The sequence below is a fragment of the Schistocerca nitens genome, chromosome 5 (assembly GCF_023898315.1).
Source record: "Schistocerca nitens isolate TAMUIC-IGC-003100 chromosome 5, iqSchNite1.1, whole genome shotgun sequence".
Taxonomy (NCBI): domain Eukaryota; kingdom Metazoa; phylum Arthropoda; class Insecta; order Orthoptera; family Acrididae; genus Schistocerca; species Schistocerca nitens.
Genome location: NC_064618.1, coordinates 43,364,213 through 43,388,114, shown reverse-complemented (window position 1 = coordinate 43,388,114; position 23,902 = coordinate 43,364,213). Strand labels below are relative to the sequence as shown.

Here is a 23,902-nt window from a genome sequence, read left to right as displayed (position 1 = left end):
GTCGCCCACGCCTTCACACCTTGGTCTGTAATGACAATATGAAAGCAACTGTGTTGGTATGTCCCCCATAACAGAATGGTGGCCGAATCCTCAACTGTTCTCAAACGGATACTTCAGGTAAGCAATGACGTTTAAATCCGTCCTCAGGCTGTGTCATGTAATTGACAAATGTCTGACATAAAGACTGCGTTGCAACTTGTGGGGGATTTTGCCATCAGAATATTGGTTATGGATGACTTAATATACCGTTGAATGCCACGGTATACGAAACGGTTAGAGGAAAATAAGGCAGACATAAATCACAGCGGCCAGTTTTTTTAAACCGTCAGTTAATGAATAATCGTTAACTGATAAACTGAAACTGTTTCGCCCGATGCTACGGCCACGTGCTTCCACCACACCACCAAATCTTAAATTAACCGTTGGCTGTTTTAAATTGGAAGTAATAACTTTGTTTAGGATTCTACGCGAGTAACTGTGCAGTATTTATAAAGCGCAGGGCATAGTAGATCATTGACAATATTGTACATATTTTCGAATTTTCAAAGAATCCATAACAGAAGGAAAACTTCAAAGACCCAAAATCGCTAGTAATGCATTTATTTCGACAACCGGGTTCGGTAAGACTACTTTCCCATCTTCGAATAAATTTTCTTTACTTCACGTCTACGGTCACAAATTTTCTTGTAATCAGTCTACCGGTTCGGTCTATAATGCCCATCTTCAGACGTATTTTTATGAAACAGTGAGACGGTCATTTGTGACAATAGACGTGAAGTAAAGGAAATTTATTCCGTATTTGGGTCACTGTTCGATTCGCAACCATGTCGCACGTTGTGTTACCATCTTCGGATCTTATGCTTCACAAATTCACATAATCTCCTCTATGTGTACCTATGCATCAAGCTACATCACGGATATGTGTGTGAAGATCATGAAAATCACTAGGTATAAGCAGGTCAAATTTAAAATAAACAATATGTACAAACATAGTGTACTGAATACAAGCGCTCTTGTCCACACAACAGCTGATTGCAGTATGTATTCCTCTTTTGTATGGAGCATGGACACTTCCACTTGGCGCACTATCCACATGTTTGTAGATTTTGTTTATTTACATCTTGATGATCTTCACGTACATATTCGTGATGTGACACAACACATATGGAGGTTATGTGAATTTGTAGAGAATAAGATCCTATGAAGGTAAATAGTCCCACAGGAACCTAATATCGAAATAATTGCTTCACTACCGATCTTGGCCTTTTGGAGTTTTTTTTTTTTTCAGAATATATCACAATGCAGATCGCCCCCATTCTGCCACAAAGTATGAAATATATAGGGTGTAACAGTCTTAAGTACAGAGATTTTTATATGCGATACCTTAATATGTACACACATCAGTGATTTGTTGTTTTTCTCTGTGTAGACCTGTCTTCCCACGAACACATCACAAACTTTAAGACTTGATGTTTTCTACACGGTTGTAACTGCACAAATAAGTGGACTAAACCTGTTAGTATAGGCTAACTGTTGTGTATCCACGCATCCACACTTCAACAGCCGACCTGCCGCTCAGGGGAAAATAAAAATTAATGGCTTGCTTTAGCCCCATCTACTTGGAGGTGCTGCCCTGCCTAAAAGCATACTACTTGTGACAGCTGCAAAACTTGACATAATCATGTTCACTACAGTGTCCTCAGTCTCCAGTAGAAATATCTGCATTTATACCCGTTACACCCTGTACAGTTTAAAGAATACACTGCTGGCCACCGTAAATGCAACACCCTGAAGGAAGCATCCGAATCAAGTGAAATTTACACCATGGGTTTACAGCGATGAGATATGCAACTGATTAGAATTTCAGCGCAGACGCACATCACGCGCGCCTGTGGCGCCACCTCATAGCGCCATTTAAGGCTTGGCGATTTCGACGAGTGTACGTTCGGCACGTGTGTTTACCTTGTGGTTGTTTCACAAGACGATCAGTTACGCCTCGTAGACAACAGCGAACATCTTTTGATCAAGTATCCGAGTTCGACAGAGGAAGGATAGTGGCTTACCGAGATTGTGGATTATCATACAGAGAAATCGCTAGTCGTGTTGGACGAAACCAAACAACTGTAATGCGGATATGTGACCGTTGGATGCAGGAGGGTACGACGGACCGACGTGGTCGATCGCATTCACCTCGGTGCACCACTGCACGTGCTGATAGGCAAATTGTGCGCATGGCAGTGACGGATCGCTCAGTGACATCCCGAACCATAGCACAGCACATTGCGTCTGTAACGCATCATCCAGTGTCTGGGCGTACCATTCGACGCCGTTTACAGCAGAGTGGTCTATCCGCAAGATGTCCATTGCTTCGTCTACCATTTACGCAGAACCACAGACGTCTCCGTCGCCAATGGTGTGATGACAGACGGATGTGGACGGCAGAATGGAATGACGTTGTCTTTACTGACGAGGCACGCTTTTGTCTGCAGCACCACGATGGTCGGATTCGAGTGTGGAGACACCGTGGAGAGAGGATGCTGGACAGCTGCATTATGCACCGCCACACTGGTCTTGCACCGGGTATTATGGTATGGGGCGGTATTGGATATTATTCTCGCACGCCTCTAGTACGCATTGCCGGTACTTTAAATAGCCGGCGCTACATATCCGAGGTGCTGGAGCCAGTTGTCCTTCCGTACCTTCAGGGCTCGGCCACAGCCATATTTCAACAGGATAATGCGTGACCACACGTGGCACGCATTGTCCAAAGGTTCTTCGTCAATAACCAGATTGAATTGCTTCCCTGGCCGGCTCGCTCTCCGGATCTTTCGCCGATAGAAAACATGTGGTCCATGGTTGCTCAACGAGTGACCCAGATTACATCCCCAGCTGCCACACCAGATGATCTTTGGCAACGTGTGGAAGCTGCTTGGGCTGCTGTACCCCAGGAACACATCCAACGTCTCTTTGACTCAATGCCGAGACGTGTGGCAGCGGTGATCTCCAACAATGGCGGCTACTCTGGCTACTGATTCTGGCAGGAACCACATGTCACAGACGTCTGTAAACGTAATCATTTGATACTTGGTCAACATGTTATCTACAAAATAAATTTTGTTGTGCTACCTCTTGTCTTTCTTGGTGTTGCATTTACGGTGGCCAGCAGTGTACATCTGGCGTAGTTTTGTTTTACTAAATCCCATTTACTGTCTTACAAATTGGTACTTTCATTGTAAAATATCTCTGTAGTTGGGTCAGATAGTCTGCGAACGGGCAGAGCTGTGAGCAGTGCATGTAATTGCAGGTGCTGAAGGGCAACACCAACACATACCTGGAGTCCAAGCAGGAGCTGGAACCAGCGATCTGGGCGAGCAGGTTGCGCTTCCTGCCCTACAGTTTCCACCGCAGGACCGTCTGCATGAGGGTCGAGCTCTACGGCTGTCGTTGGACAGGTGGGTGGACGCCACGCGATCTGTCTCGACTGTGGCCCTCTCTACCTGAAAACAGAACTAAAGTCGTCCATCGACAGTTGATCCCATGATTTTCTGTCCCGTACCGGCCTCATCATCTCACAGTAGCACTTGCATCCAACTTTCACAATTATTTGTGGAATGCATTCATGTCCCTACCTTCCCCTGCACGCTTTTACCATTTACGGCCCCCTCAATAGTTACGAAACTTAATCCGTGATTGTTCCATAAAATTTCGGGCATGCGGCCGGATAAATTGGGCTCCTTCTTCTTTCAGCTCACTTTGAAGATGGCTGGATGGTATTCAGCCGAAATATTAGAAGAAGTCGAAATTATGCGGCTGCACGCTATAAGTTTTATGGAACAGTCTTTGCGCCTCGAAAATATGAAGATGTTAATTCTTCATGTCTTGATACATATTCTGTCATCCTGTCCCTCCTTGTTGTTGTGTTTACCATATATTCCATACTTCAGCAATTCTCCAAAGGACCACCTCATATTTTAACAGTCCACTCCTAATTATCAACATTATCCTGTAGTACAACCTTTAAATACTTCAAGTCTTTTTGATGGTTCTCCTTACAATGCTGTGCTCCAGACATATATTATCGGAACACTTCTTCCTGTATATGATATTAGCAGACTCCAAAAATGTTATCTTTGCCTGTGACAGTCTGCTTTTTATGACCTCCGTGCTACCAACGGCGTTATGTCAAATGCTTGCAAGATACGAGAATTCAATTACTTCGTCTACTTCGTAGTTACCAGTCTTTATGTTATCACTACACTCATGTCTGCTATTCATCATTACAGTAGTTTATTTTAGGTTTACTGCATGTGCACGGTTTATTCTCACCGGACTGTTGTTACCATTCGACGGGTTCTGCAATGCTTCCTCACTTTCGCTGACGACATTAAAGTTATCAGCAAATCTCATGACTGATATCCTTTCACACTGAATTCTAGCCCTAGTCCTGAACCTATTCTTTGAACCGTCATTGCTTCTTCGATGTACAGACTTAACAGTAGGGTTGAAAGAGGGCATTCCTGCCTTGAAACTTATCTGATCGGAGCACTTCGTTCATTGTCATCTTATTTTTCCCTCTTGGTTCTTGTACTTGGTGACTATTGCCCGTCTTTCCCTGTACTTTACAACTACTATCCTGGTGATTTCTAACATTTTCCACCTATTTACGATTGCGAACGCTGTCTCCAGGTCAACAAAAGCTATGACTGTATCATGCTTCTACTGAAGTGTAGCTTCCATTATCAAGAGCAACGTTAGAACTGCTGGCCTTGTGCCGTTCTCCTCCTAAAGGCCAACTGATCGTCATCTAACAGGTTGACAAATGGCACGTTGGCAGGTTGGCAAATGACTTTTCCACTGTTCTGTATGTTACTCTTGTTATTAACTTGGATGCCTGAAATATTAATCTGATTTTGGGACAATTAACGCGTCTATCTACCGTTGCTTTGCTAAGCGTTGTGTGTGTTATCCACCGAAATTCAGATTCGTAAATTCTGATAAACAGCTTAAACAGTCGGTTGGTTTTCATTACCACCGATGATTTTAGAATATACGAAGCAATCTTATTTATGCCTTCTGCCTTATCTGACAGTAAGTCTAAATCCCCTCTGCCTTGCACGTAACAGGGTGCTATTGCTCCAAGGAGCTTGAGACAGCGGGCGACTTTATTCCTCGAACTAGCACAGAGGGAACTAGCTGGCGGTGGTGTCTCAGCAGGGAGTCCTTCTGTTAGCTATTTACTGTAACACCTCTTATTTGCGACCGGACGACAACTGGAGAATGCTGCACGCGCTGTTTACCGTTTCGTAATAACTGCACGAAGTGTTGCAAACACTGGTGACAGATAGGAATGGTTGCTTGTTCCAGACGGCGTCGTGAGCTACTCGATGCCCCAGGGCGACAAGCGCGGCGCCGGCTGGGAGTTCTTCGACGCGACGTACGACGGCCACTGGGACGGCGAGCTGCGCAGGGGGCTGGGCCAGCTGACGGACGGCCGCGTCGCCCCGGACACCTTCCGGGCCGGACACTACACGGCCGCCGACAGAGGTACCTGCCGCCCGCCACCTGCCACTGCCGCACTAGACATGCGCTCGTTCTCCAACCAGCAGAGCAAGGGCGCGATTTCTTGTTGTGTCCTGACTTCCCTGCCAGAGATCTAGTAGTCTTCAGAAAGGATACAGTTGGCGGTGGAGTATTTATTGATGTCAGAAGTAGTTTGCCATGTAGTGAAACTGAAGTAGATAGTTTCTGCGAAACACACTACTGGCCGTTAAAATTGCTACACCAAGAAGAAATGCAGATTATAAATGGGTATTCATTGGACAGACATATTATACTAGAACTGACATGTTATTACATTTTCACGCAATTTGGGTACATATATCCTGAGAAATCAGCACCCAGAACAACCACGTCTGGCCGTAGTAACGGCCTTGATACGCCTGGTCATTGAGTCAAACAGAGATTGGATGGTTTGTCCAGGTGCAGCTGCCCATGCAGCTTCAACACGATACCACAGTTCATCAAGAGTAGTGACTGGCGTATTGTGACGAGCCAGTTGCTCGGCCACCATTGACCAGAAGTTTTCAATTGGTGAGAGATCTGGAGAATGTGCTGGCCAGGGCAGCAGTCGAACATTTTCTGTATCCATAAAGGCCCGTACAGGACCAGCAACATGCGGTCGTGCATTATCCTGCTTAAAAGGAGGATAGAGCCACGGGTCGTAATACATCTGAAATGTAACGTCCACTGTTAGAAGTGCCGTTAATGCGAACAAGAGGTGACCCAGACGTGTAACCAATGGCACGCCATACCATCACACCGGGTGATACGCCAGTATGGCGATGACGAACTCAAGCTTTCAATGTGCGTTCACCGTGATGTCGCCAAAGACGGATGCGACCATTGTGATGCTGTAAACAGAACCTGGATTCATCCGAAAAAATGACGTTCGTCGTTGAGTACACCATCGCAGGCGCTTCTGTCTGTGATGCAGCGTCAAGGATAACCGCAGCCATGGTCTCCGAGCTGATAGCCCATGCTGCTGCAAACGTCGTCGAACTGTTCGTGCAGATGGTTGTTGTCCTGCAAACGTCCCCATCTGTTGACTCCGGGATCGAGACGTGGCTGCACGATCAGTTACAGCCATGCGGATTAGATGCCTGTCATCTCGACTGCTAGTGATACGAGGCCGTTGGGATGCAGCATGGCGTTCCGAATTACCCTCCTGAACCCACCGATTGCATATTCTGCTAACAGTCATTGGATCTCGACCAACGCGAGCAGCAACGTCGCGATACGATAAACCTCAATCGCGGTAGGCTACAATCCGACCTTTATCAAAGCCGGAAACGTGATGGTACGCATTTCTCCTCCTTACACGAGTGAACACAATAACGTTTCACCAGGCAAGGCCGGTCAACTGCTGTTTGTGTATGAGAAATCTGTTGGAAACTTTCCTCATGTCAGCACGTTGCAGGTGTCGCCACCGGCCCCAACCTTGTGTGAATGCTCTGAAAAGCTAATCATTTGCATATCACAGCATCTTCTTCCTGTCGGTAAAATTTAGCGTCTGTAGCACGTGATCTTCGTGGTGTAGCAATTTTAATGGCCGGTAGTGTAACATGACAATCGGACTAAACTATTAACTGGATCGTTTTACCGACCCCCCGACTTAGAAAATATAGTTGCTGAACAGTTCAAAGAAAACTTGAGTCTCATTTCAAATAGGTACCCCACTCATACAATTATAGTTGCTGGCGACTTCAGCCAACCCTCGATATGCTCGCAAAATTATACGTTTAAAGTCGGCGGCAGGCATAAAACCTCATCCGAAATTGTACTGAATGCTTTCTCAGAAAATTATTTTGAACAATTATTTTATGAGCCTATTCGAAGCGTAAATGGTTGCAAAAGCATACTAGACCACTTAGCAACAAATAATCCAGGACAAATAGGGAGTATCATGACGAACACAGGGATTAGCGACCACAAGGCTGTTGCTGCTAGGCCGAATACCGTAACACCCACAACCATCAAAAAGAAACGCAAAGTACAGCTATTTAAAAAAGCTGATAAAAATGCTCTTAACACCTTTTCAACAGACATTCTCGACTCCTTCCGATCTGATCATGTAAGCATAGAAAAGATGTGGAATGATTTCAGAGAGATAGTATCGACGGCAATTGAGAGATACATAACAGACAAATTAATAAGTGATGGTACTGATCCCCTACGGTACATAAAACGGGTCATACCTTTGTTACAGAAGCAACGAGAGAAGCATGCCAAATTTAAAAGAACGCAAAAACCCGAAGATGGGCAAAGTTTTGCAGAAGTTCGAAATATAGCGCGTGCTTCAATGCGAGATGCTTTTAATAATTTCCACAACGAAACTGTCTCGGAATCTGGCAGGAATCTCAAAGAGATTCTGTTCATATATAAAGCGCACCAGTGGCAGCACGCAATCAATACCTTCACTGCGCGATAACAACGGTGAAGTCACTGTTGACGGTGCCACCAAAGCTGAGTTAGTAAACACGGTTATCCGAAACTCCTTCACCAAAGAAATCGAAGTAAATATTCCTGAATTCCGATCAAGAGCAACTGCGAAGTTGAGAAACATAGAAGTAGATATCCTCGGTGTAGCAAAGCAGTTTAAACCACTTAATAAAGGGAAGGCCTCCAGATTTAGCAGTTACATACAACAGCTCGCTCACAGGAAGTTCCATACCTAAAGACTGGAAAGTTGCTCAAGTCACACTAATACCCAAAACGGGAAATAGGAGTAATCCGGTGAATTACAGGCCCATATCACTAACGTCAATTTGCAGTAGGGTTTTCGAACATATGCAGTATCCGAAACTTATGAAATACCTCGAAGAAAACGATTTACTGACACATAGTCAGCACGGGTTCAGAAAATGTCGTTCTTGGAGAACACAACTAGCTCTTTATACTCATGAAGTAATGAGTGCTATCGACAGGGAATGTCAAATTGACACCATATTTTTAGATTTTCAAAAGGCTTTCGACACCGTTCCTCATAAGCTCCTTCTAACCAAAGTGTATGCCTACGGAGTATCGCCTCAGTTGTGCGACTGGATTCATGATTTCCTGTCATAAAGGTCACAGTTCGTAGTAATAGACGGAAAGTCATCGAGTAAAACAGAAGTAATATCCGACGTTCCCCAAGGAAGTGTTATACGCCCTCTATTGTTCCCGATCTATATTAACGACATAGGATACAACCTGAATAGCCCTCTTAGACTAGTTGCAGATGATACTGTCATTTACCGTCTTGTAAAGTCATCAGATGACCGAAGTCAATTGCAAAATGATGTAGGTAGGATATCTGTGTGGTGCGAGGAGTGGCAATTGACCCTGAATAGAGAAAAGTGTGAAGTTATGCATATGAGTACTAAAAGAAATCCGCTAAATTACGATTACGCGATAAGTCACACAAATCTGATAACTGTATCTTTGGCTGACTACTTAGGGATTACAATAACAAATAACCTAAACTGGAATTATCACATAGATAATGCTGTGGGTAGAACAAACCACAGACTGCGACTCATTGGCAGAACACTTAGAAGGTGCAACAGACCTACTGAAGAGACTGCTTGCACTACACTTGGCTAAAATGGTTCAAATGGCTCTGAGCACTATGGGACTCAACTTCTGTGGTCATAAGTCCCCTAGAACTTAGAACTACTTAAACCTAACTAACCTAAGGACAGCACACAACACCCAGCCATCACGAGGCAGAGAAAATCCCTGACCCCGCCGGGAATCGAACCCGGGAACCCGGGCGTGGGAAGCGAGAACGCTACCGCGCACTACACTTGTCCGCCCTGTTCTGGAGTACTGCTGTGCGGTGTGGATCCCTATCAGGTGGGACTGACGGATGACATCGAAAAAGTACAAAGAGGGCGGTTCGTTTTGTATTATCGCGAAATAGGGGAGATAGTAGTGTCACAGACATGATACGTGAATTACAGTGGCAATAATTAAAACAAAGGCGCTTTTCGTTGCGACGGAATCTTCTCATGAAATTTCAATAAGCAGTTTTCTCCTCAAATTTCGGTAAAATAAGAGAAATCAGGGCTCACACAGGAAAATTTAAGTGCTCGCTTTTGCCAGCCGGGGTGGCCGAGCAATTCTAGGCGCTACAGTCCGGAACCGTGCGACCGTTACGGTCGCAGGTTCGAGTCCATGGATTTCCTTAGGTTACTTAGGTTTAGGCCGCCTGGAGTGGCCGAGCTCTTCTAGGCGCTAAAGTCTGGAACCGCGCGACTGCTACGGTCGCAGGTTTGAATCCTGCCTCGGGCATGGATGTGTGTGATGTCCCTAGGTTAGTTAGGTTTTCTAAGTTCTAGGGGATTAATAACCTCAGGAGTTAATTCCCATAGTGCTCAGAGCCATTTGAACTATTTTTTTGCTCGTTTTTCCCGCGCACCGTTCGAGAGTGGAACGGTAGAGAGAGAGAGAGCTTGAACGTTGTTCATTGAACACTCTGCCAGGCACTTAATTGTGAACAGCAGAGTAATCTCGTAGATGTAAATTTATATGATTAGGCCGCAGTTCACACTTAAGCAAGCACGGCTCGTAGTTAAAGGCCCTGAGAGGGAGCCGCCCCAAAATACACATACGTAAAAACGACGTACCAAGAAGGATTATTACCTGAATGGGGCGGAAATCGGTAGAACTGGCGTACATGTACCAACAAGCTAACAAATGATTACAGTTGAAGAAAACAATGGATGATTTATCCAAGAAAAAGATCTTCACAAATTGAGCAAGTCAATAACGCGTTGCATCACATCTGGCCCTTATGCTAGCAGTTATTCGGCTTGGCATTGATTCACAGTGTTGTTGCAAATCCTCTTGATGGATGTCGTCCCAAATTCTGTCCAACTGGGCCGGCTGGGGTGGCCGAGCGGTTCTAGGAGCTTCAGTCTGGAACCGCGCGACCTCTACGGTCGCAGGTTCGAACCTGCCATGGGAATGGATGTGTGTGATGTCCTTAGGCTAGTTAGGTTCTATGGGACTGATGACCTTGTTAAGTCCCATAGTGCTCAGAGCCATTTGAATCATTTTTTTGTCCAACTGGCACGTTAAATGGTCGAACTCGCGAACTCGTTGGAGGGCCCTACCAATAATGCTGTAAATGTTCTCGACTCTTCAGTCAGAGCCCATGACAGTCCTTGGAGAGTCTGTGGGTGAAGAGGACGACCACCAACACGTATGTCAAGCGTATGGACGATGTGGTTTAGATCAAGACTTGCTGGCCAAGGCTGAGCTTGGCAAGCACGAAGACAGCCAACAGACACTCTCACCATGTGCGGGCGGGCTTTATCTCACTCAAATGTATGCACAGGATGGCTTGCTATGAAAGGCAGCGGAAGGGGTTGTAAATATCTTGGACGTACCGCAGTTCTGTAAGGGTGATGCGGATGACAGCCAACGGGGTCCTGCTATGAAAAAAATGGCACCCCAAACCACCACTCCTTGCTGTCAGCAACATGGCGGGCTACAGTCAGGTTAGTATTCCACGCTGATCAGGGCGTCTCTATTGACGTCGTCGGCCTGCTATCTCATTGAATGGAGTTGAATTGTTTTCAGTGGTGAATCCCGCTTCTAACTGAACCCCGATGACCAGCAGTGACTTACCTGTAGATGCGTCCTGACTGTGGTGGAATACCAAAACGACTGACGCCCGCCATACTGCCCGACATCTACCAGTGATGTTCTGCGTTGCCATTTCTTTTCAAAGCAGAGCCCTTCTTCTTGTCATCCACGGCATCCTTACAGCTCAACCTTACAAACAATTTGGCACGACATCCCTCTGGAGGACGCCCTACAACTCAGTCAATCCGAATACGAATAACTGCCGGCGTAAGTGGCAGAGGTGGACCAACACGTTATTGAGTTGCTCAGTTTCTGAAGTGTGTTCTCTTGAATAAATAATCCAACGTTTTTGAACTTGTAATCATCAGTTTGTCTGCATATGTACATCACGTCTACCGGTTTCGTCCTATTCAGATAATTCCTTCGATGGTACGTCATTTTCTCTGTCGTAGAGTGCACCTGTTAAAACATATTTTTCACAATTTGATTACAGAATTTAAATTATCAGGACACTTCTCGAATATTTCCCATATGAGTTTACCTAGCGACTGTTAACGTTTTTCGAACATTTGATGTCGACTGACGTTTTTGAAACAGGTAGTAACCACTCTTTAGGCTGCGCCTTCAAATGACGGCTATCTCCACGCCGCTATGGGGGGGGGGGGGGATGTCTTCTGCGGAGTGGAGATTTTATGGGCCTCCCGAAGGTTCATTTCTTTCAGCCTGGTTTTTAGCAACCTCCACGTGACTTTCACATTCCGCTGCTTCGCGGCCGAAAACTTTTCTCTGAACGTCGTGCGTCATTGACTGAAGATTAACGTTTATGCTTTACAGGGGTAGAATACAGTTTTTTGTTTCTGGCGCTGTCAATTCTACGTTCTGAAGGAATGGTGTTCTAAGCTGTAGACGTCTCGCTAGAGCGCACTAGAATACAGTGACGTATGTGCACAATCGACGGAGAGTTTCATGAATGATTCGAAGAATATGCACGCGAAACCTGTCACATTACCTTCAATTATTTATAACCTTGTTTCTTGCTAACCGCGACTGCGCGATTAAGTGCATTATTACCGTTTTTCTTTTCGTGAATGTATTATGCTTGAATTTTTGTGGGTTTTATTTTATTGGCAAAAACTGTAGCATACTTTGAGTCTGAAAACAGCACAATATGAATTCAGTATGCATTTTATTAAGTAAATGTTTGGCTCATGTGTTTAGGATAACAGTGCAGGAACATTGTGCACGCAGACCCAACATAAAAATCAGTAAAAACATAAACAGTTCAAAACCAAGCAGGGGCATTTATATACTTTCAGGGGACCAATAACCCGTCACATTTTTAGCTACAAAAATCCTGTTTCCCAACATTTTAGTACAAAAACCCAAGCAGAAAGTGACACGTTTTGGAGAGCTCGTTAATGTAAGGTTTCATTTAAACTGCATGTTTTCTTAACACTGTCGTATAAATACTGAAAACAGCAGATGTGATATGTTGGCTTCACAAACATTTACATCAACATAGAGGCTGCTCGGCTTGCTTCTGTCACTAATTCACAGAAAATGCCCCGTAACGTCACGAAACATCACTATTTTGTTACGTAAACTCATAAACGCCGCGGAATGGATACACACGATAAAAATTACACCTCTCGTGTTCGGAACTGAAAACACGAAAGCCATTAAGCGTGCAATGAAGATAAAACTCTCCAACACGAGTCTTTTTAGTACGGTTTATTGCGATGAAGTGTCGGGATATGTGATCCCGCCGGCTAAACGCGTTGCCTATATATCTTTTCTTGACGTGAGCTTTTCCTGTTATCTATTAGTGTAGTATTTGAAATTAATTACATTCTGAAAATTTTTTAGAAGAACCTGGCACCAAAGTTCCCGTAGTAAGTTGGGTAGTCTTCCCAATATGGAAATCACGAGCCGCGCCTTCACATGAGTGTTTGGCAGGAAGTTCATGAAACCACTCTCAAAACATTTCTAAGACGGTTACACTTGCGAACAGCACATGGAAAAAATTAGCTCCTACTTTTTGCCGTGCGACCTACTATTTCTCTCATTCCTGTGTAGGTGGTAGACAGTAAAATATTCAGGCAGACGACGCGAATACTCTTCCCGCTCATTTTGCGTCTTCTATAGCAAAGACTATTGAATTATTTTTTAGGCATGCCAACTAATTATTTTATTTATCGCGAGAGCTAGCTTGGGGGAACCAGCACGAAACATATTAAAATCTTTTCCGAATAATAATCATACACAATTTAAATAAAGCATAATTAATAAACAATAGTATTTACAGCAGCCGTTCGCACTACATTCGTCTTTCTCTACGTGCGTTCACCCTCATACATCTAGCCATTCCTTCCTCTCATGCCGTTCTAGACTGTGTTCTTGGATCTCTGCTTATCAGAAGGCAGAAACGTTCTGTTAAAAAAAATATTTTTTTCCAAAAATTGGCAGCCCGCATCTCGTGGTCGTGCGGTAGCGTTCTCGCTTCCCACGCCCGGGTTCCCGGGTTCGATTCCCGGCGGGGTCAGGGATTTTCTCTGCCTCGTGATGGCTGGGTGTTGTGTGCTGTCCTTAGGTTAGTTAGGTTTAAGTAGTTCTAAGTTCTAGGGGACTTATGACCACAGCAGTTGAGTCCCATAGTGCTCAGAGCCATTTGAACCAAAAATTGGCATTGTTTTGAACAGCAGGGCGTAATGTGAAACTATTCTGTCTCAGTACTCAATATTCCTCTCATTCGTAAGTGACCACTCTTTTGCAACCAGTTTATGAGCACAAGATATATTGATACAAAATTTTAGATAGGCAGGTTGTGCAACTAGAATGAGATCTAACGGATAGGCCGCTGTTGGATGCCGCACGACTGATAGTAACCGTGTCGAAATGTTTTATTTGAAGGTACTTAAACATTTGGGTGCGTATATTTGACCTAAAACCCTGAAATTGTAGCTCTTAAAATTCTATTCAGGAACGCTTTTTTCCTAGTACGAACATTTTATATTCCGAAATAGATTAAAGACAACAATGGTTCTTTCTCTTATTGATTTTCATTCCGTTATCTTTCCTCAGTCTCCCACCTGCATACTTATTCCTGCATGGTTTTCTCACTTAAGCTTAGTTCACCTTCTATGATGTACCTACTAAAAGATTTCTTTTACGATTTTGATATCTTCAATGGATCCTCCTCCAGATATCATGTAAACTAAAATAATGAATGTTTGTTTCAAGAGCAAGGTATAGTTCAGCGTGAATAAACATTATATAACAGGTGTGGTCAAACAAAAAATCTTTTACAGCATCATATTTGTAAGCCCTATCTTCGTAATAATTTCACTTACAAACAACAAGACTGTCAGATCGTTTTAGGACATTTATAGAGGGTGATTCGAACGAAATTTAAGCCATACACATACACATACGCAAAAAAGTTCATGTCTTAAATGGCTCCATTGAGGTTATCTTCTTCTTTATGGTAACAGTTTAAAAGAGAACGAGTTAGGTTATCATTTGTTAGATTATTCTGCTTGTTCAAGACATCTTCGAGGTTTTTTAACTATATCATAATCTGCGTGATCTATTTAAATACCTACCCAGAAAAAAGAAATACATCCTCAAAGGAATGTGTTCAATGGCACCAGTGTACAATATGTGCGACTGAGTTGAGCTGGTGATAAGAGATTCATCTGACATGGTCATATGCGATCAAATGGTGCCCTGTAGGCCTGTCTGTGCCCCTCCTGTTTTGACTCTGTAGCTGAGTTTGGTGCTGAACAGTGCCTCCAATATTCACTCTAGAGTACAGCTAAGTCTCATCGACGAGTAAGTACTCCTGTCTGTTGAACAGCTTCGATCAATTCAACGAACCCGGTAGAAGCCGGATGGTCATATCGATGGTTATAATGTATCGGTGGTGTGTGCCTGCTTCCAGCAGTGGTCAGTGGAACATTCCCACACCTGCAGACCAGGTTCTGGACGTCCGCGTAGTACACACGCACGATGAAGTCCAAGAATGTTTCGAGCAGCAGTGGCCGACTGACAGAGAACATGCTGCACCTGCTGTACCATTAGGGTTCATTGGGAATGATCTGCTTGTGGCAGGACTGAGGTCACATGTGCCTCTGGCCAGATTATCATTGACGACACGACGCCACCAAACATGGCTTGTCTGGTGTCGTCGAAGAGTTGACTGGAGAATATCGCTGGTGGATTTGGTAATTGACTCGTACCATTAATAATTGGTGCACCAGATATAGCGTTCCCACGAATAAATAATATAAGTCTTCAATGATGAGGACAGGTTCTGTCTGCTTGCTAGTGTAGGACCTACAGGCATGACATAGACCTGGTGACCTGCCCATCCCAGCGTGCATTTGTCCACGACACACAGGTTCCATTCCAGGCTTCATGGTGCGTGGGGGCCATCTGTTACAACTCGCGGTCTCATTTTGGGTTTCTGCAGGTTAAAGTGATAAGGCTGTCATCCCTGTGCTAATGCCATTTCTTTCACAGGAAGGTGATGTGCTTTTTCAGCACAATGCAAGAAAAGAAACGGCTCTTCGTGGTGTACAACAACTTCCCCGTCCAGAAAGATCGTCAGATTTCTTTCCAATTGAACACGTATGGGTCATGAAGAAGCGGGAATTTGTTCTATGACACCTACATAAGCCATTGTGAAAACGCAACGAAAGGTGCAGCATACTTTGCGTAGTCTGCCGTAGGATACCATTCAGTAGCTTTATGACTGTCTGCATGCCAGAATACACGCCTACGTTGCCGCCAGAAGTACACTGTGTACTTATGCGACTGTCTGGACTCCCTTTACTGTGACATATGTGTTTCAATTGTTCGAAATTCATCACCTTATCGTTCACTGATGATCTACCTGTCAACTCACCTGTCGGTAAAATACATGTCTTTGAGGGTGTCGCATTTTTTTGGGTAGCGTCGTTTTGGCTTTAACACGTTGCTGTTAACCTATTTCTTTGTTAATCCGTTACTTCAAATGCTGGAATGTCAAACTTAGAATGTCAGATATTTTATTCACTGGCTGGTTTCCTCGAACAGTAGTTAGAACTGGAGTCGCTGGTTGACTCGATAGCGCTGTTTCCTGGCACCGCTCAATTACTGATAATGAATGTCAAATACCTGACCTTGTACTCGTCGTGTAAGCACACCTTTATGATTGTGATTTGTAGTTCTCTTGTCTCATCTGTCGTCACTATGTTGTGCAGGCCAAGGATGGGTCGGCTGGAGGAACGACACCCGCGGAGGGCAGCCCGTCGAGATTAAGTTCGAGTTCGACAAGGTTCGTGAGTTCAACGCCGTGCACATATTTTGCAACAACCAGTTCACGAGGGATGTGCAGGTGAGTGCGTGAACATACCTGAACTACCTACATTGCATTACCCGCTGTAAGTCGCTTCCTGTCTCTGAATTCTTGCGACACTTTGCGTTGCGCGAGCGCCAGGCGACGCGCTTTGTCGACTCAGAGATGACAGTCAAGTCGTCCTGGGTTCCAGTGCAGGTGTTCTCGGAGGCGAACGTGCTGTTCAGCGTGGGCGGCAAGATCTACGAAGGCGAGCCCATCACCTTCACGTACATGGAGGACCGTATCTTCGAGAACTCGCGCAACATCACCATCAAGCTGCATCATCGCGTGGGCCGCTTCGTGAAACTCCGGCTGCACTTCGCCAACAGGTGGATCATGATCAGCGAAGTTTCTTTTGACTCTGGTGAGTAACTCTTACACATGCGCCATAGTAAATGTCTACTCCAAACGCTCCCATGCACACATCAACAAAAGTTTTACCTCATCCCGATATGTCGTGCAGGTGTGTTGCTATTGTGACAGTCCCCATGCCTGGCATTGTTTGGAAATTACCATCAGCACAACCTATGCGTAGACCACCAGACTTCAGCGAAGCGCAGCATTTCACTTGAAATTAAGCACCAGCAGAGACGCATTAGAGGCGTCTGTGGCACAGCGAAGTGAACGTCTATCACGCCAGGGAGGACAGTGGCGACCAATGATCAGGTTCGCATCACCATGTTAAGCGCAATAGCCTTGTGAAACAGGGAAGTTGTTCAACGTATGACCCTGCATCAAAGTTACATTCCTTCAGAACGTAGAATTGACAGCGCCAGAAACAAAAAACTGTATTCTACCCCTGTGAAGCATAAACGTTAATCTTCAGTCAATGACGCACGACGTTCAGAGAAAAGTTTTCGGCCGCAAAGCAGCAGAATGTGAAAGTCACGTGGAGGTTGCTAAAAACCAGGCTGAAAGAAATGAACCTTTGCAAAGCCCATAAAATCTCCACCCGCAGAAGACAAGCCCCCCCCCCCCCATAGCTCTGCAGTGTGGAGATAGCCGTCATTTGAAGGCGCAGCCTAAAGAGTGGTTACTACCTGTTTCAAAAACGTCAGTCGACATCAAATGTTCGGAAAACGTTAACAGTCGCTAGGTAAATTCATATGGGAAATATTCGAGAAGTGTCCTGATAATTTAAATTCTGTAATCAAATTGTGAAAAATATGTTTTAACAGGTGCACTCTACGACAGAGAAAATGACGTACCATCGAAGGAATTATCTGAATAGGACGAAACCGGTAGACGTGATGTACATATGCAGACAAACTGATGATTACAAGTTCAAAAACGTTGGATTATTTATTCAAGAGAACACACTTCAGAAACTGAGCAACTCAATAACGTGTTGGTCCACCTCTGCCACTTACGCCGGCAGTTATTCGTATTCGGATTGACTGAGTTGTAGGGCGTCCTCCAGAGGGATGTCGTGCCAAATTGTTTGTAAGGTTGAGCTGTAAGGATGCCGTGGATGACAAGAAGAAGGGCTCTGCTTTGAAAAGAAATGGCAACGCAGAACATCACTGGTAGATGTCGGGCAGTATGGCGGGCGTCAGTCGTTTTGGTATTCCACCACAGTCAGGACGCATCTACAGGTAAGTCATTGCTGGTCATCGGGGTTCAGTTAGAAGCGGGATTCACCACTGAAAACCATTCAACTCCATTCAATGAGATAGCAGGCCGACGACGTCAATGGAGACGCCCTGATCAGCGTGGAATATTAATATGTGGTGCGGATATGATGTGGTGCGGACATGTAATCGCTTTCAGTTGACAGCTAGCGCTGAGGACTTACGCTGCACAGGCTGTGCACTTTGACAGGTGCACAGGATTACAGATACCTATGATTTTTAAGTCAAAGGAACCGTGATTCGAGTGTTTCAGAACTGAATTCCGTGTTCGAGGAGGTTTCACGACGTCGTGTAGCCAATCAGCTTGTTGGGAGACGATTGCATGCTGCGAATTTGTATTCCCAACGACTATGGCCACGATCGCGTCGTACACCAAACACCATGGACAGCGTTACAGATCGACAAGAAATAATGCAGAGTGGGCGTCCCAGGACTGAGGCCGGGGGTTGTTTAAGGACGAAACTCGGGTCTGTTTGTACCCTGATTATCGCAGACAACGTGTTTGGAGACAACTCGGTGATATCGAACGACTCCAACACCGCTCTCAAATGTGCAACAGGATAGTGGTGCTGTAATGTTCTGTGGTGACGTTACATTGAGCCACCGTACAGCTGTACACCTCTCGAGTATGTTGAGGACACTCTCACTGCTCTACGGTACAGGGACGAAATTCTGCAGTGAATACTTGGACCAAATCGCCCAGATGTTGGTGACAATTTCATCTTGATGGAAGATCACTCACCTGTTCTCGTAAACATGTTCCTTCAGAGGAATAAGGTTGCCTACCTCTTCGCCAGACATAAACCCAAACGAACTTCCGTAGCACTGACCGAAACGATCTGCGTTTGGACGTCGACAACGACAATGTATTCTGCGCGACTTACTCAGAATCATTATTGAAGAGTGGGACAGTTTGGAGCAGGGCTGGTTTGAAGATGTCATCAATGTGCACGATGGATTAGACCCGGAATTCTACCAAGGGGCCAATCCATCACGTATTGACGTCACTCGGGAGTGCTGTGTAAAACACCCCATCGGAAACAGAAGATTCTATCGTCGTACAAATGTTTCTTTCTTGGTTTAGTGATATGGACACATTGCAAAGGAATATAAACCCATGCTTCAGGGCCAATTTTTTGTTTTCTGTGCCATGAATTTCGAAATAAAGGGGTGATGTAAGACTTTGGCTGATGTACTTACCGCACATGAGGTTCTTTCAAATAAAAACTATCTTTACGCTCGCTTAAATGAGCTTGTAACAACCAGTTACTGTGTCTCCTTAAACATTTTCAAGCAAAGTAACAAGCTTCATTGTGTTAATTACATGTAAACTTGAGCTAACGATTGCATCAAAAGGGCATAGCTTGTTTGCTGCAGAATTTTACAAAACTCAAAGAAAAAATAGTTATTTAGAACAACAATCTATGTTTTCCACCGAAAGATTTCAATCACGATATAAGGAGAGGTCATATCTAACGCAACGCGACTTGAAATGTCGGTAAGGTTTCAGATATTCTACCCACCTTGCCCCATCCTTTTTATCCTGTATATCACAGTTTAATTATGCTGACAATCCAAAATACACTCACGAGAAAATGAAGCAGTGGTATGTATCTAGTAGCGTGAAACATCACCTATCGCCCTTATTAGGGTGACGATTCGTCATCACCTGATCTCCAAATGCCACAGAAAGCATCGGACAATCCAAAACGGAAAGAGATTCATCGGAACTGTGTCCAAAGTCCACACAACTTACTCCATGGTATGTCATATGCAATCAAAAGAACAAAAGTAAGGTAATTTGATACATTTCTGAAGCGTTTGGGGGATCTAGTTCGTTTTCTGTTGAAGGTACTTGTTGCTCTCAGAGTGCTGTAGACGGACATCGATAGAGTTGTTGACCAGTAGAAGGTAATAACACATCTGTCAAGGGGCCCATTTCAAACCGTGTCATCACCTCGAACACGCTTGCATCTCCTGCCCAGGCGGTGCCCTGTTGGTAAGCGCTATACACAGCGTCATGTTATGTTTGTCAGGGAACTAAGTACCCTGCCATCAGCATGTATGTAGAACGTGACGGCTAAGTCTACTTGACCGTTTCCATGCGTTGGACGTGTAATGATGTTACCGCGCTCGTGCAAATCCCTTTACCCTTCGAAGCACAGTTGACGAAGATACACGTAAGGATCGAAGACTTCTGCACTTCATAAGTGTGGTGTCACAGCCAGACACCACACGTGCTAGGTGGTAGCTTAAATCGGCCGCGGTCCTGTAGTACATGTCGGACCCGCGTGTCGCCACTGTGTGATCGCAAACCTAGCGCCACCACAAGGCAGGTCTCGAGAGACTGACTCGAACTCACCCCAGTTGTACGGACGACAGAGCTAGCGACTAGACGTACGAAGCCTTTCTCTCTCATTAGCCGAGAGACAGAATAGCCTTCAGCTAAGTTAATGGCTACGAACTAGCAAGGCGCCATTAGCCTTACAGTTATTGTAATTAAAGTCTCCTTTGTGCGATGTACAAGAAGAAATTAAAGATAAGTATATGAGAAACTCCGTTCTTTTCTTCATAGCATTAATTACGTATCCTGTTCCAGTACTTCACGCCCGTCTGCGTTAGTCTCGCGTGCCCTTTAAGCCACCTCTATTTACAAGGTGTTGGCCCAGCTGCCGCCACATCAATAAGGATGAAGTTTTTGTGGATGATCTAGATCTTCATTGGTTGCTCTAGTCCATTACTGAACTGCCAACGGATTGCTGCACAGTGTCTCAACCACTGGTTATTACTATCCATTATAATCCTCACCGACCCCTGACATCGCCATTTCCCTAAGAAACCTGTCTCCGGTTTTGGGATTGTCTACCAAAACTGAAGCTACTCGTGTGCTCCTATTAAGCATGTTATTTATGTCATTCATAATGAAATAAAGTATCGTTTTAAAATAATTTTCTGTAGTTATCTTATTTAAATCAAAGCCATAGTTCTTTCTTTCTAGGACACTGCGGTAGTTTTATATAACATTGTCGGAGAACAGCGATATTGTTGTGATAAAATGATTTAAAAGCAGTCTTGTTCCCACCCGTTATTAACTTCTGACCGGTTTCGGCCTTTCAATTACGGGCCATCATCAGAGTTTGCACCACCTGGATGACGGTGATGGCGGCGCCTGACCCGCTGTTGATGCCTCAGTCACTGTTACTGATCAGTCACTCTGATGATGTGATGATGGCCCGTAATTAAAAGGCCGAAACCAGTCAGAAGTTAATATCGGCTGCTTTTAAATAATTTTAACAGTGAGGTAGGTTTGTGTGTCGCAGCTAATGACGATGTGTCCTGCGTTGCAGTGATAGCGCACGGCAACTTCTCTGAGGAGGTGCTGCCCGCGCAGGACGCCCCGGCGCAAGACGTGTTCATCGAGAGGGACCAGCAGCACGCCGGGGGACGCCCTGGTGAGTACGACTCGTCCCTGTAGCACCGGTACCTAGCTGTTTCTGTACTCGTACGCCCGCAGCTCCCACTGTCCACTGCAGAAGGACTCAGCACTCAGAATACTGGTTCACTGGGCTCACACCCTCTCCGGCACGGAAAAGCTCACCAGTCAACTGGAACACTTTGTTTTCTGTAAGAAGTGCTATACGTTGCACAGAGATTTGGTGAGGAGAATGTCAGATACCAACTGCACCGCTGGGGACGATGAAACGTTGTGATTAGTGCGATTCTTCCATAATGTTGCACGTTATCCGTAAACCTTCAACGTTATTGTGACCTTTCATAGCTTTGATTGCTGATAATCACATGACACCAGTACCTATGAGTTTTAATTTGTACACAACAGCACTGAAGATGATCATTATGTGATTGAAAATCGATTTTGCTGTCAATAAACCATCTAAATTAGGGCCAACGCTGACTTTCCTTCTAATTTCACTACATCGTGTCCCTCATTTGGTGGCTGTTCTTTCCTATGCTAAAGGTAGATTTCGTGACAATGCTGTAAGAATATGTGCTTATTTTTTCCAGAGAAGAATCAGCAATTTCAGTTCGCAATAGCTGTTTATTTTAATCTTCTCATCTGTGCACACACATTTTTACAAATGAAACGTGATGCTCACCGGAATTAAGGAAAACGTGGGAGGACCCACCAATATACCTTCCTTTTCACACAACCTGTTCATTTAATAGTATATAAGCATAAATTTTGTTTTCTTTTCACAGAATGAACAAATCTGCAAATTCTTTCGACCTTACACCTTAAGATGAATAAACTTATGCAAAACAAATCGAAACAACAAACAGTATGACAGAAATTTCTAGACGGCTGGATTGGATCCCGCCCGTTATCTGTAAAACAACGGTGTTCATTACCGTACTGGACACAGTACGGTAATGCCCTTCTGCAACACATGAAAACTATAAAGCACCATTGGTGACAAAAGTAATTCAGTAACTCAGAACAGATGACGTAACTTTCAATTCGAAAGCTGTATGTCGAGAGGTTCAGGGTTAAGGTGCGCAACTGTGCTTAAAGGTTGAAGAACTTAGAAAACAATATGACAATGATAAGGAGTACTTCAAAGCAAACAACCTCTTACTTTCAATCGGCAACCAAGGTGCGACTGGATCCCAAATCGTCCCTTTTGACTATCTTATTTTCCTTAAAGCCCTGGTGACAGTTGGCTGTTAATATTTCCAAAGTTAAATGGTTCAAATGGCTCTGAGCACTATGGGACTGAACTACTGAGGTCATCAGTCCCCTAGAACTTAGAACTACTTAAACCTAACTAACCTAAGGACATCACACACATCCGTGCCCGAGGCAGGATTCGAACCTGCGACCATAGCGGTCGTTCGGTTCCAGTCGGTAGCGTCTAGAAACGCACGGCCACCAGCAGCCGGCTATTCGATAGTAGGAAAAGGAAGAGATGGAAAAGCAGTAGGTTAATAAGCAATGGGGGAAGGAATGAAAGAGGAAGCCGCTTGGTAGAACTATGAACAGAGCATAATTTAATCGTAGCTAACACTTGGTTTAAGAATCATGAAAGAAGGTTGTATACATGGATGAAGCCTGAAGATACTGGAAGGTGTCAGATAGATTATATAATGGTAATACAGAGATTTAGGAACCAGGTGTTAAACTGTAAGACATTTCCAGTGGCAAATGTAGATTTTGCTACAATCTCTTGGTTATGAACTGTAGACTAAAACTGAAGAAACTGCACAAAAGGTGTAAATTTAAGGAGATCGGATCTGGATAAACTGCAAGAACCAGAGGTTGTAAAGAGTTTCAGAGAGACTATTAGGGAACGATTGACAAGAACAGGGGAAAGAAATACAAGGAAGAAGACTGGGTAACTCTGAGAAATGAAATACTGAAGGCAGCAGACGATCACGTAGGTAAACAGACAGGGGCTAGTAGAAATCCTTGGGTAACAGAAGAAATATTGAATTTAACTGATGAAAGAAGAAAATATAAAAATACAGTAAATGTAGCAGCGGAAAGGAAAATAAACGTGAAAAACATGAGAGCGGCAGAAATTGCAAAATGGTTAAGCAGTAATGGCTAGAGGAAAAATGTAAGGATGTAGTCGATAATATCAGTTGGGGTAAGATAGCTACTGCCTACAGAGAAATAAAGAGACATTTTGAGAAAAGATAACCACTTGTATGAATATCAAAAGTTCAGATTTAAAATCAGTTGTAAGCAAAGATGTGAAACCAGAAAGATGGAAGGAGTACATAGAGGGTGTATACAAGGGCG

At 44.4% G+C, this 23,902-nt stretch overlaps 1 protein-coding gene across 1 annotated transcript in view; it reads left to right on the top strand.

Annotated features, from left to right (window-relative positions):
* Positions 1 to 23,902, top strand: part of LOC126260170 (discoidin domain-containing receptor 2-like) — a 132,892-nt gene that overhangs the window by 57,916 nt on the left and 51,074 nt on the right. Inside the window, exons 4-8 of the mRNA XM_049957434.1 lie at positions 3,305 to 3,452; positions 5,365 to 5,544; positions 16,374 to 16,507; positions 16,667 to 16,874; positions 21,489 to 21,593. Of these exons, the coding sequence (XP_049813391.1) occupies positions 3,305 to 3,452; positions 5,365 to 5,544; positions 16,374 to 16,507; positions 16,667 to 16,874; positions 21,489 to 21,593 (775 nt within the window). The remainder of the gene's footprint in view (positions 1 to 3,304; positions 3,453 to 5,364; positions 5,545 to 16,373; positions 16,508 to 16,666; positions 16,875 to 21,488; positions 21,594 to 23,902) is intronic.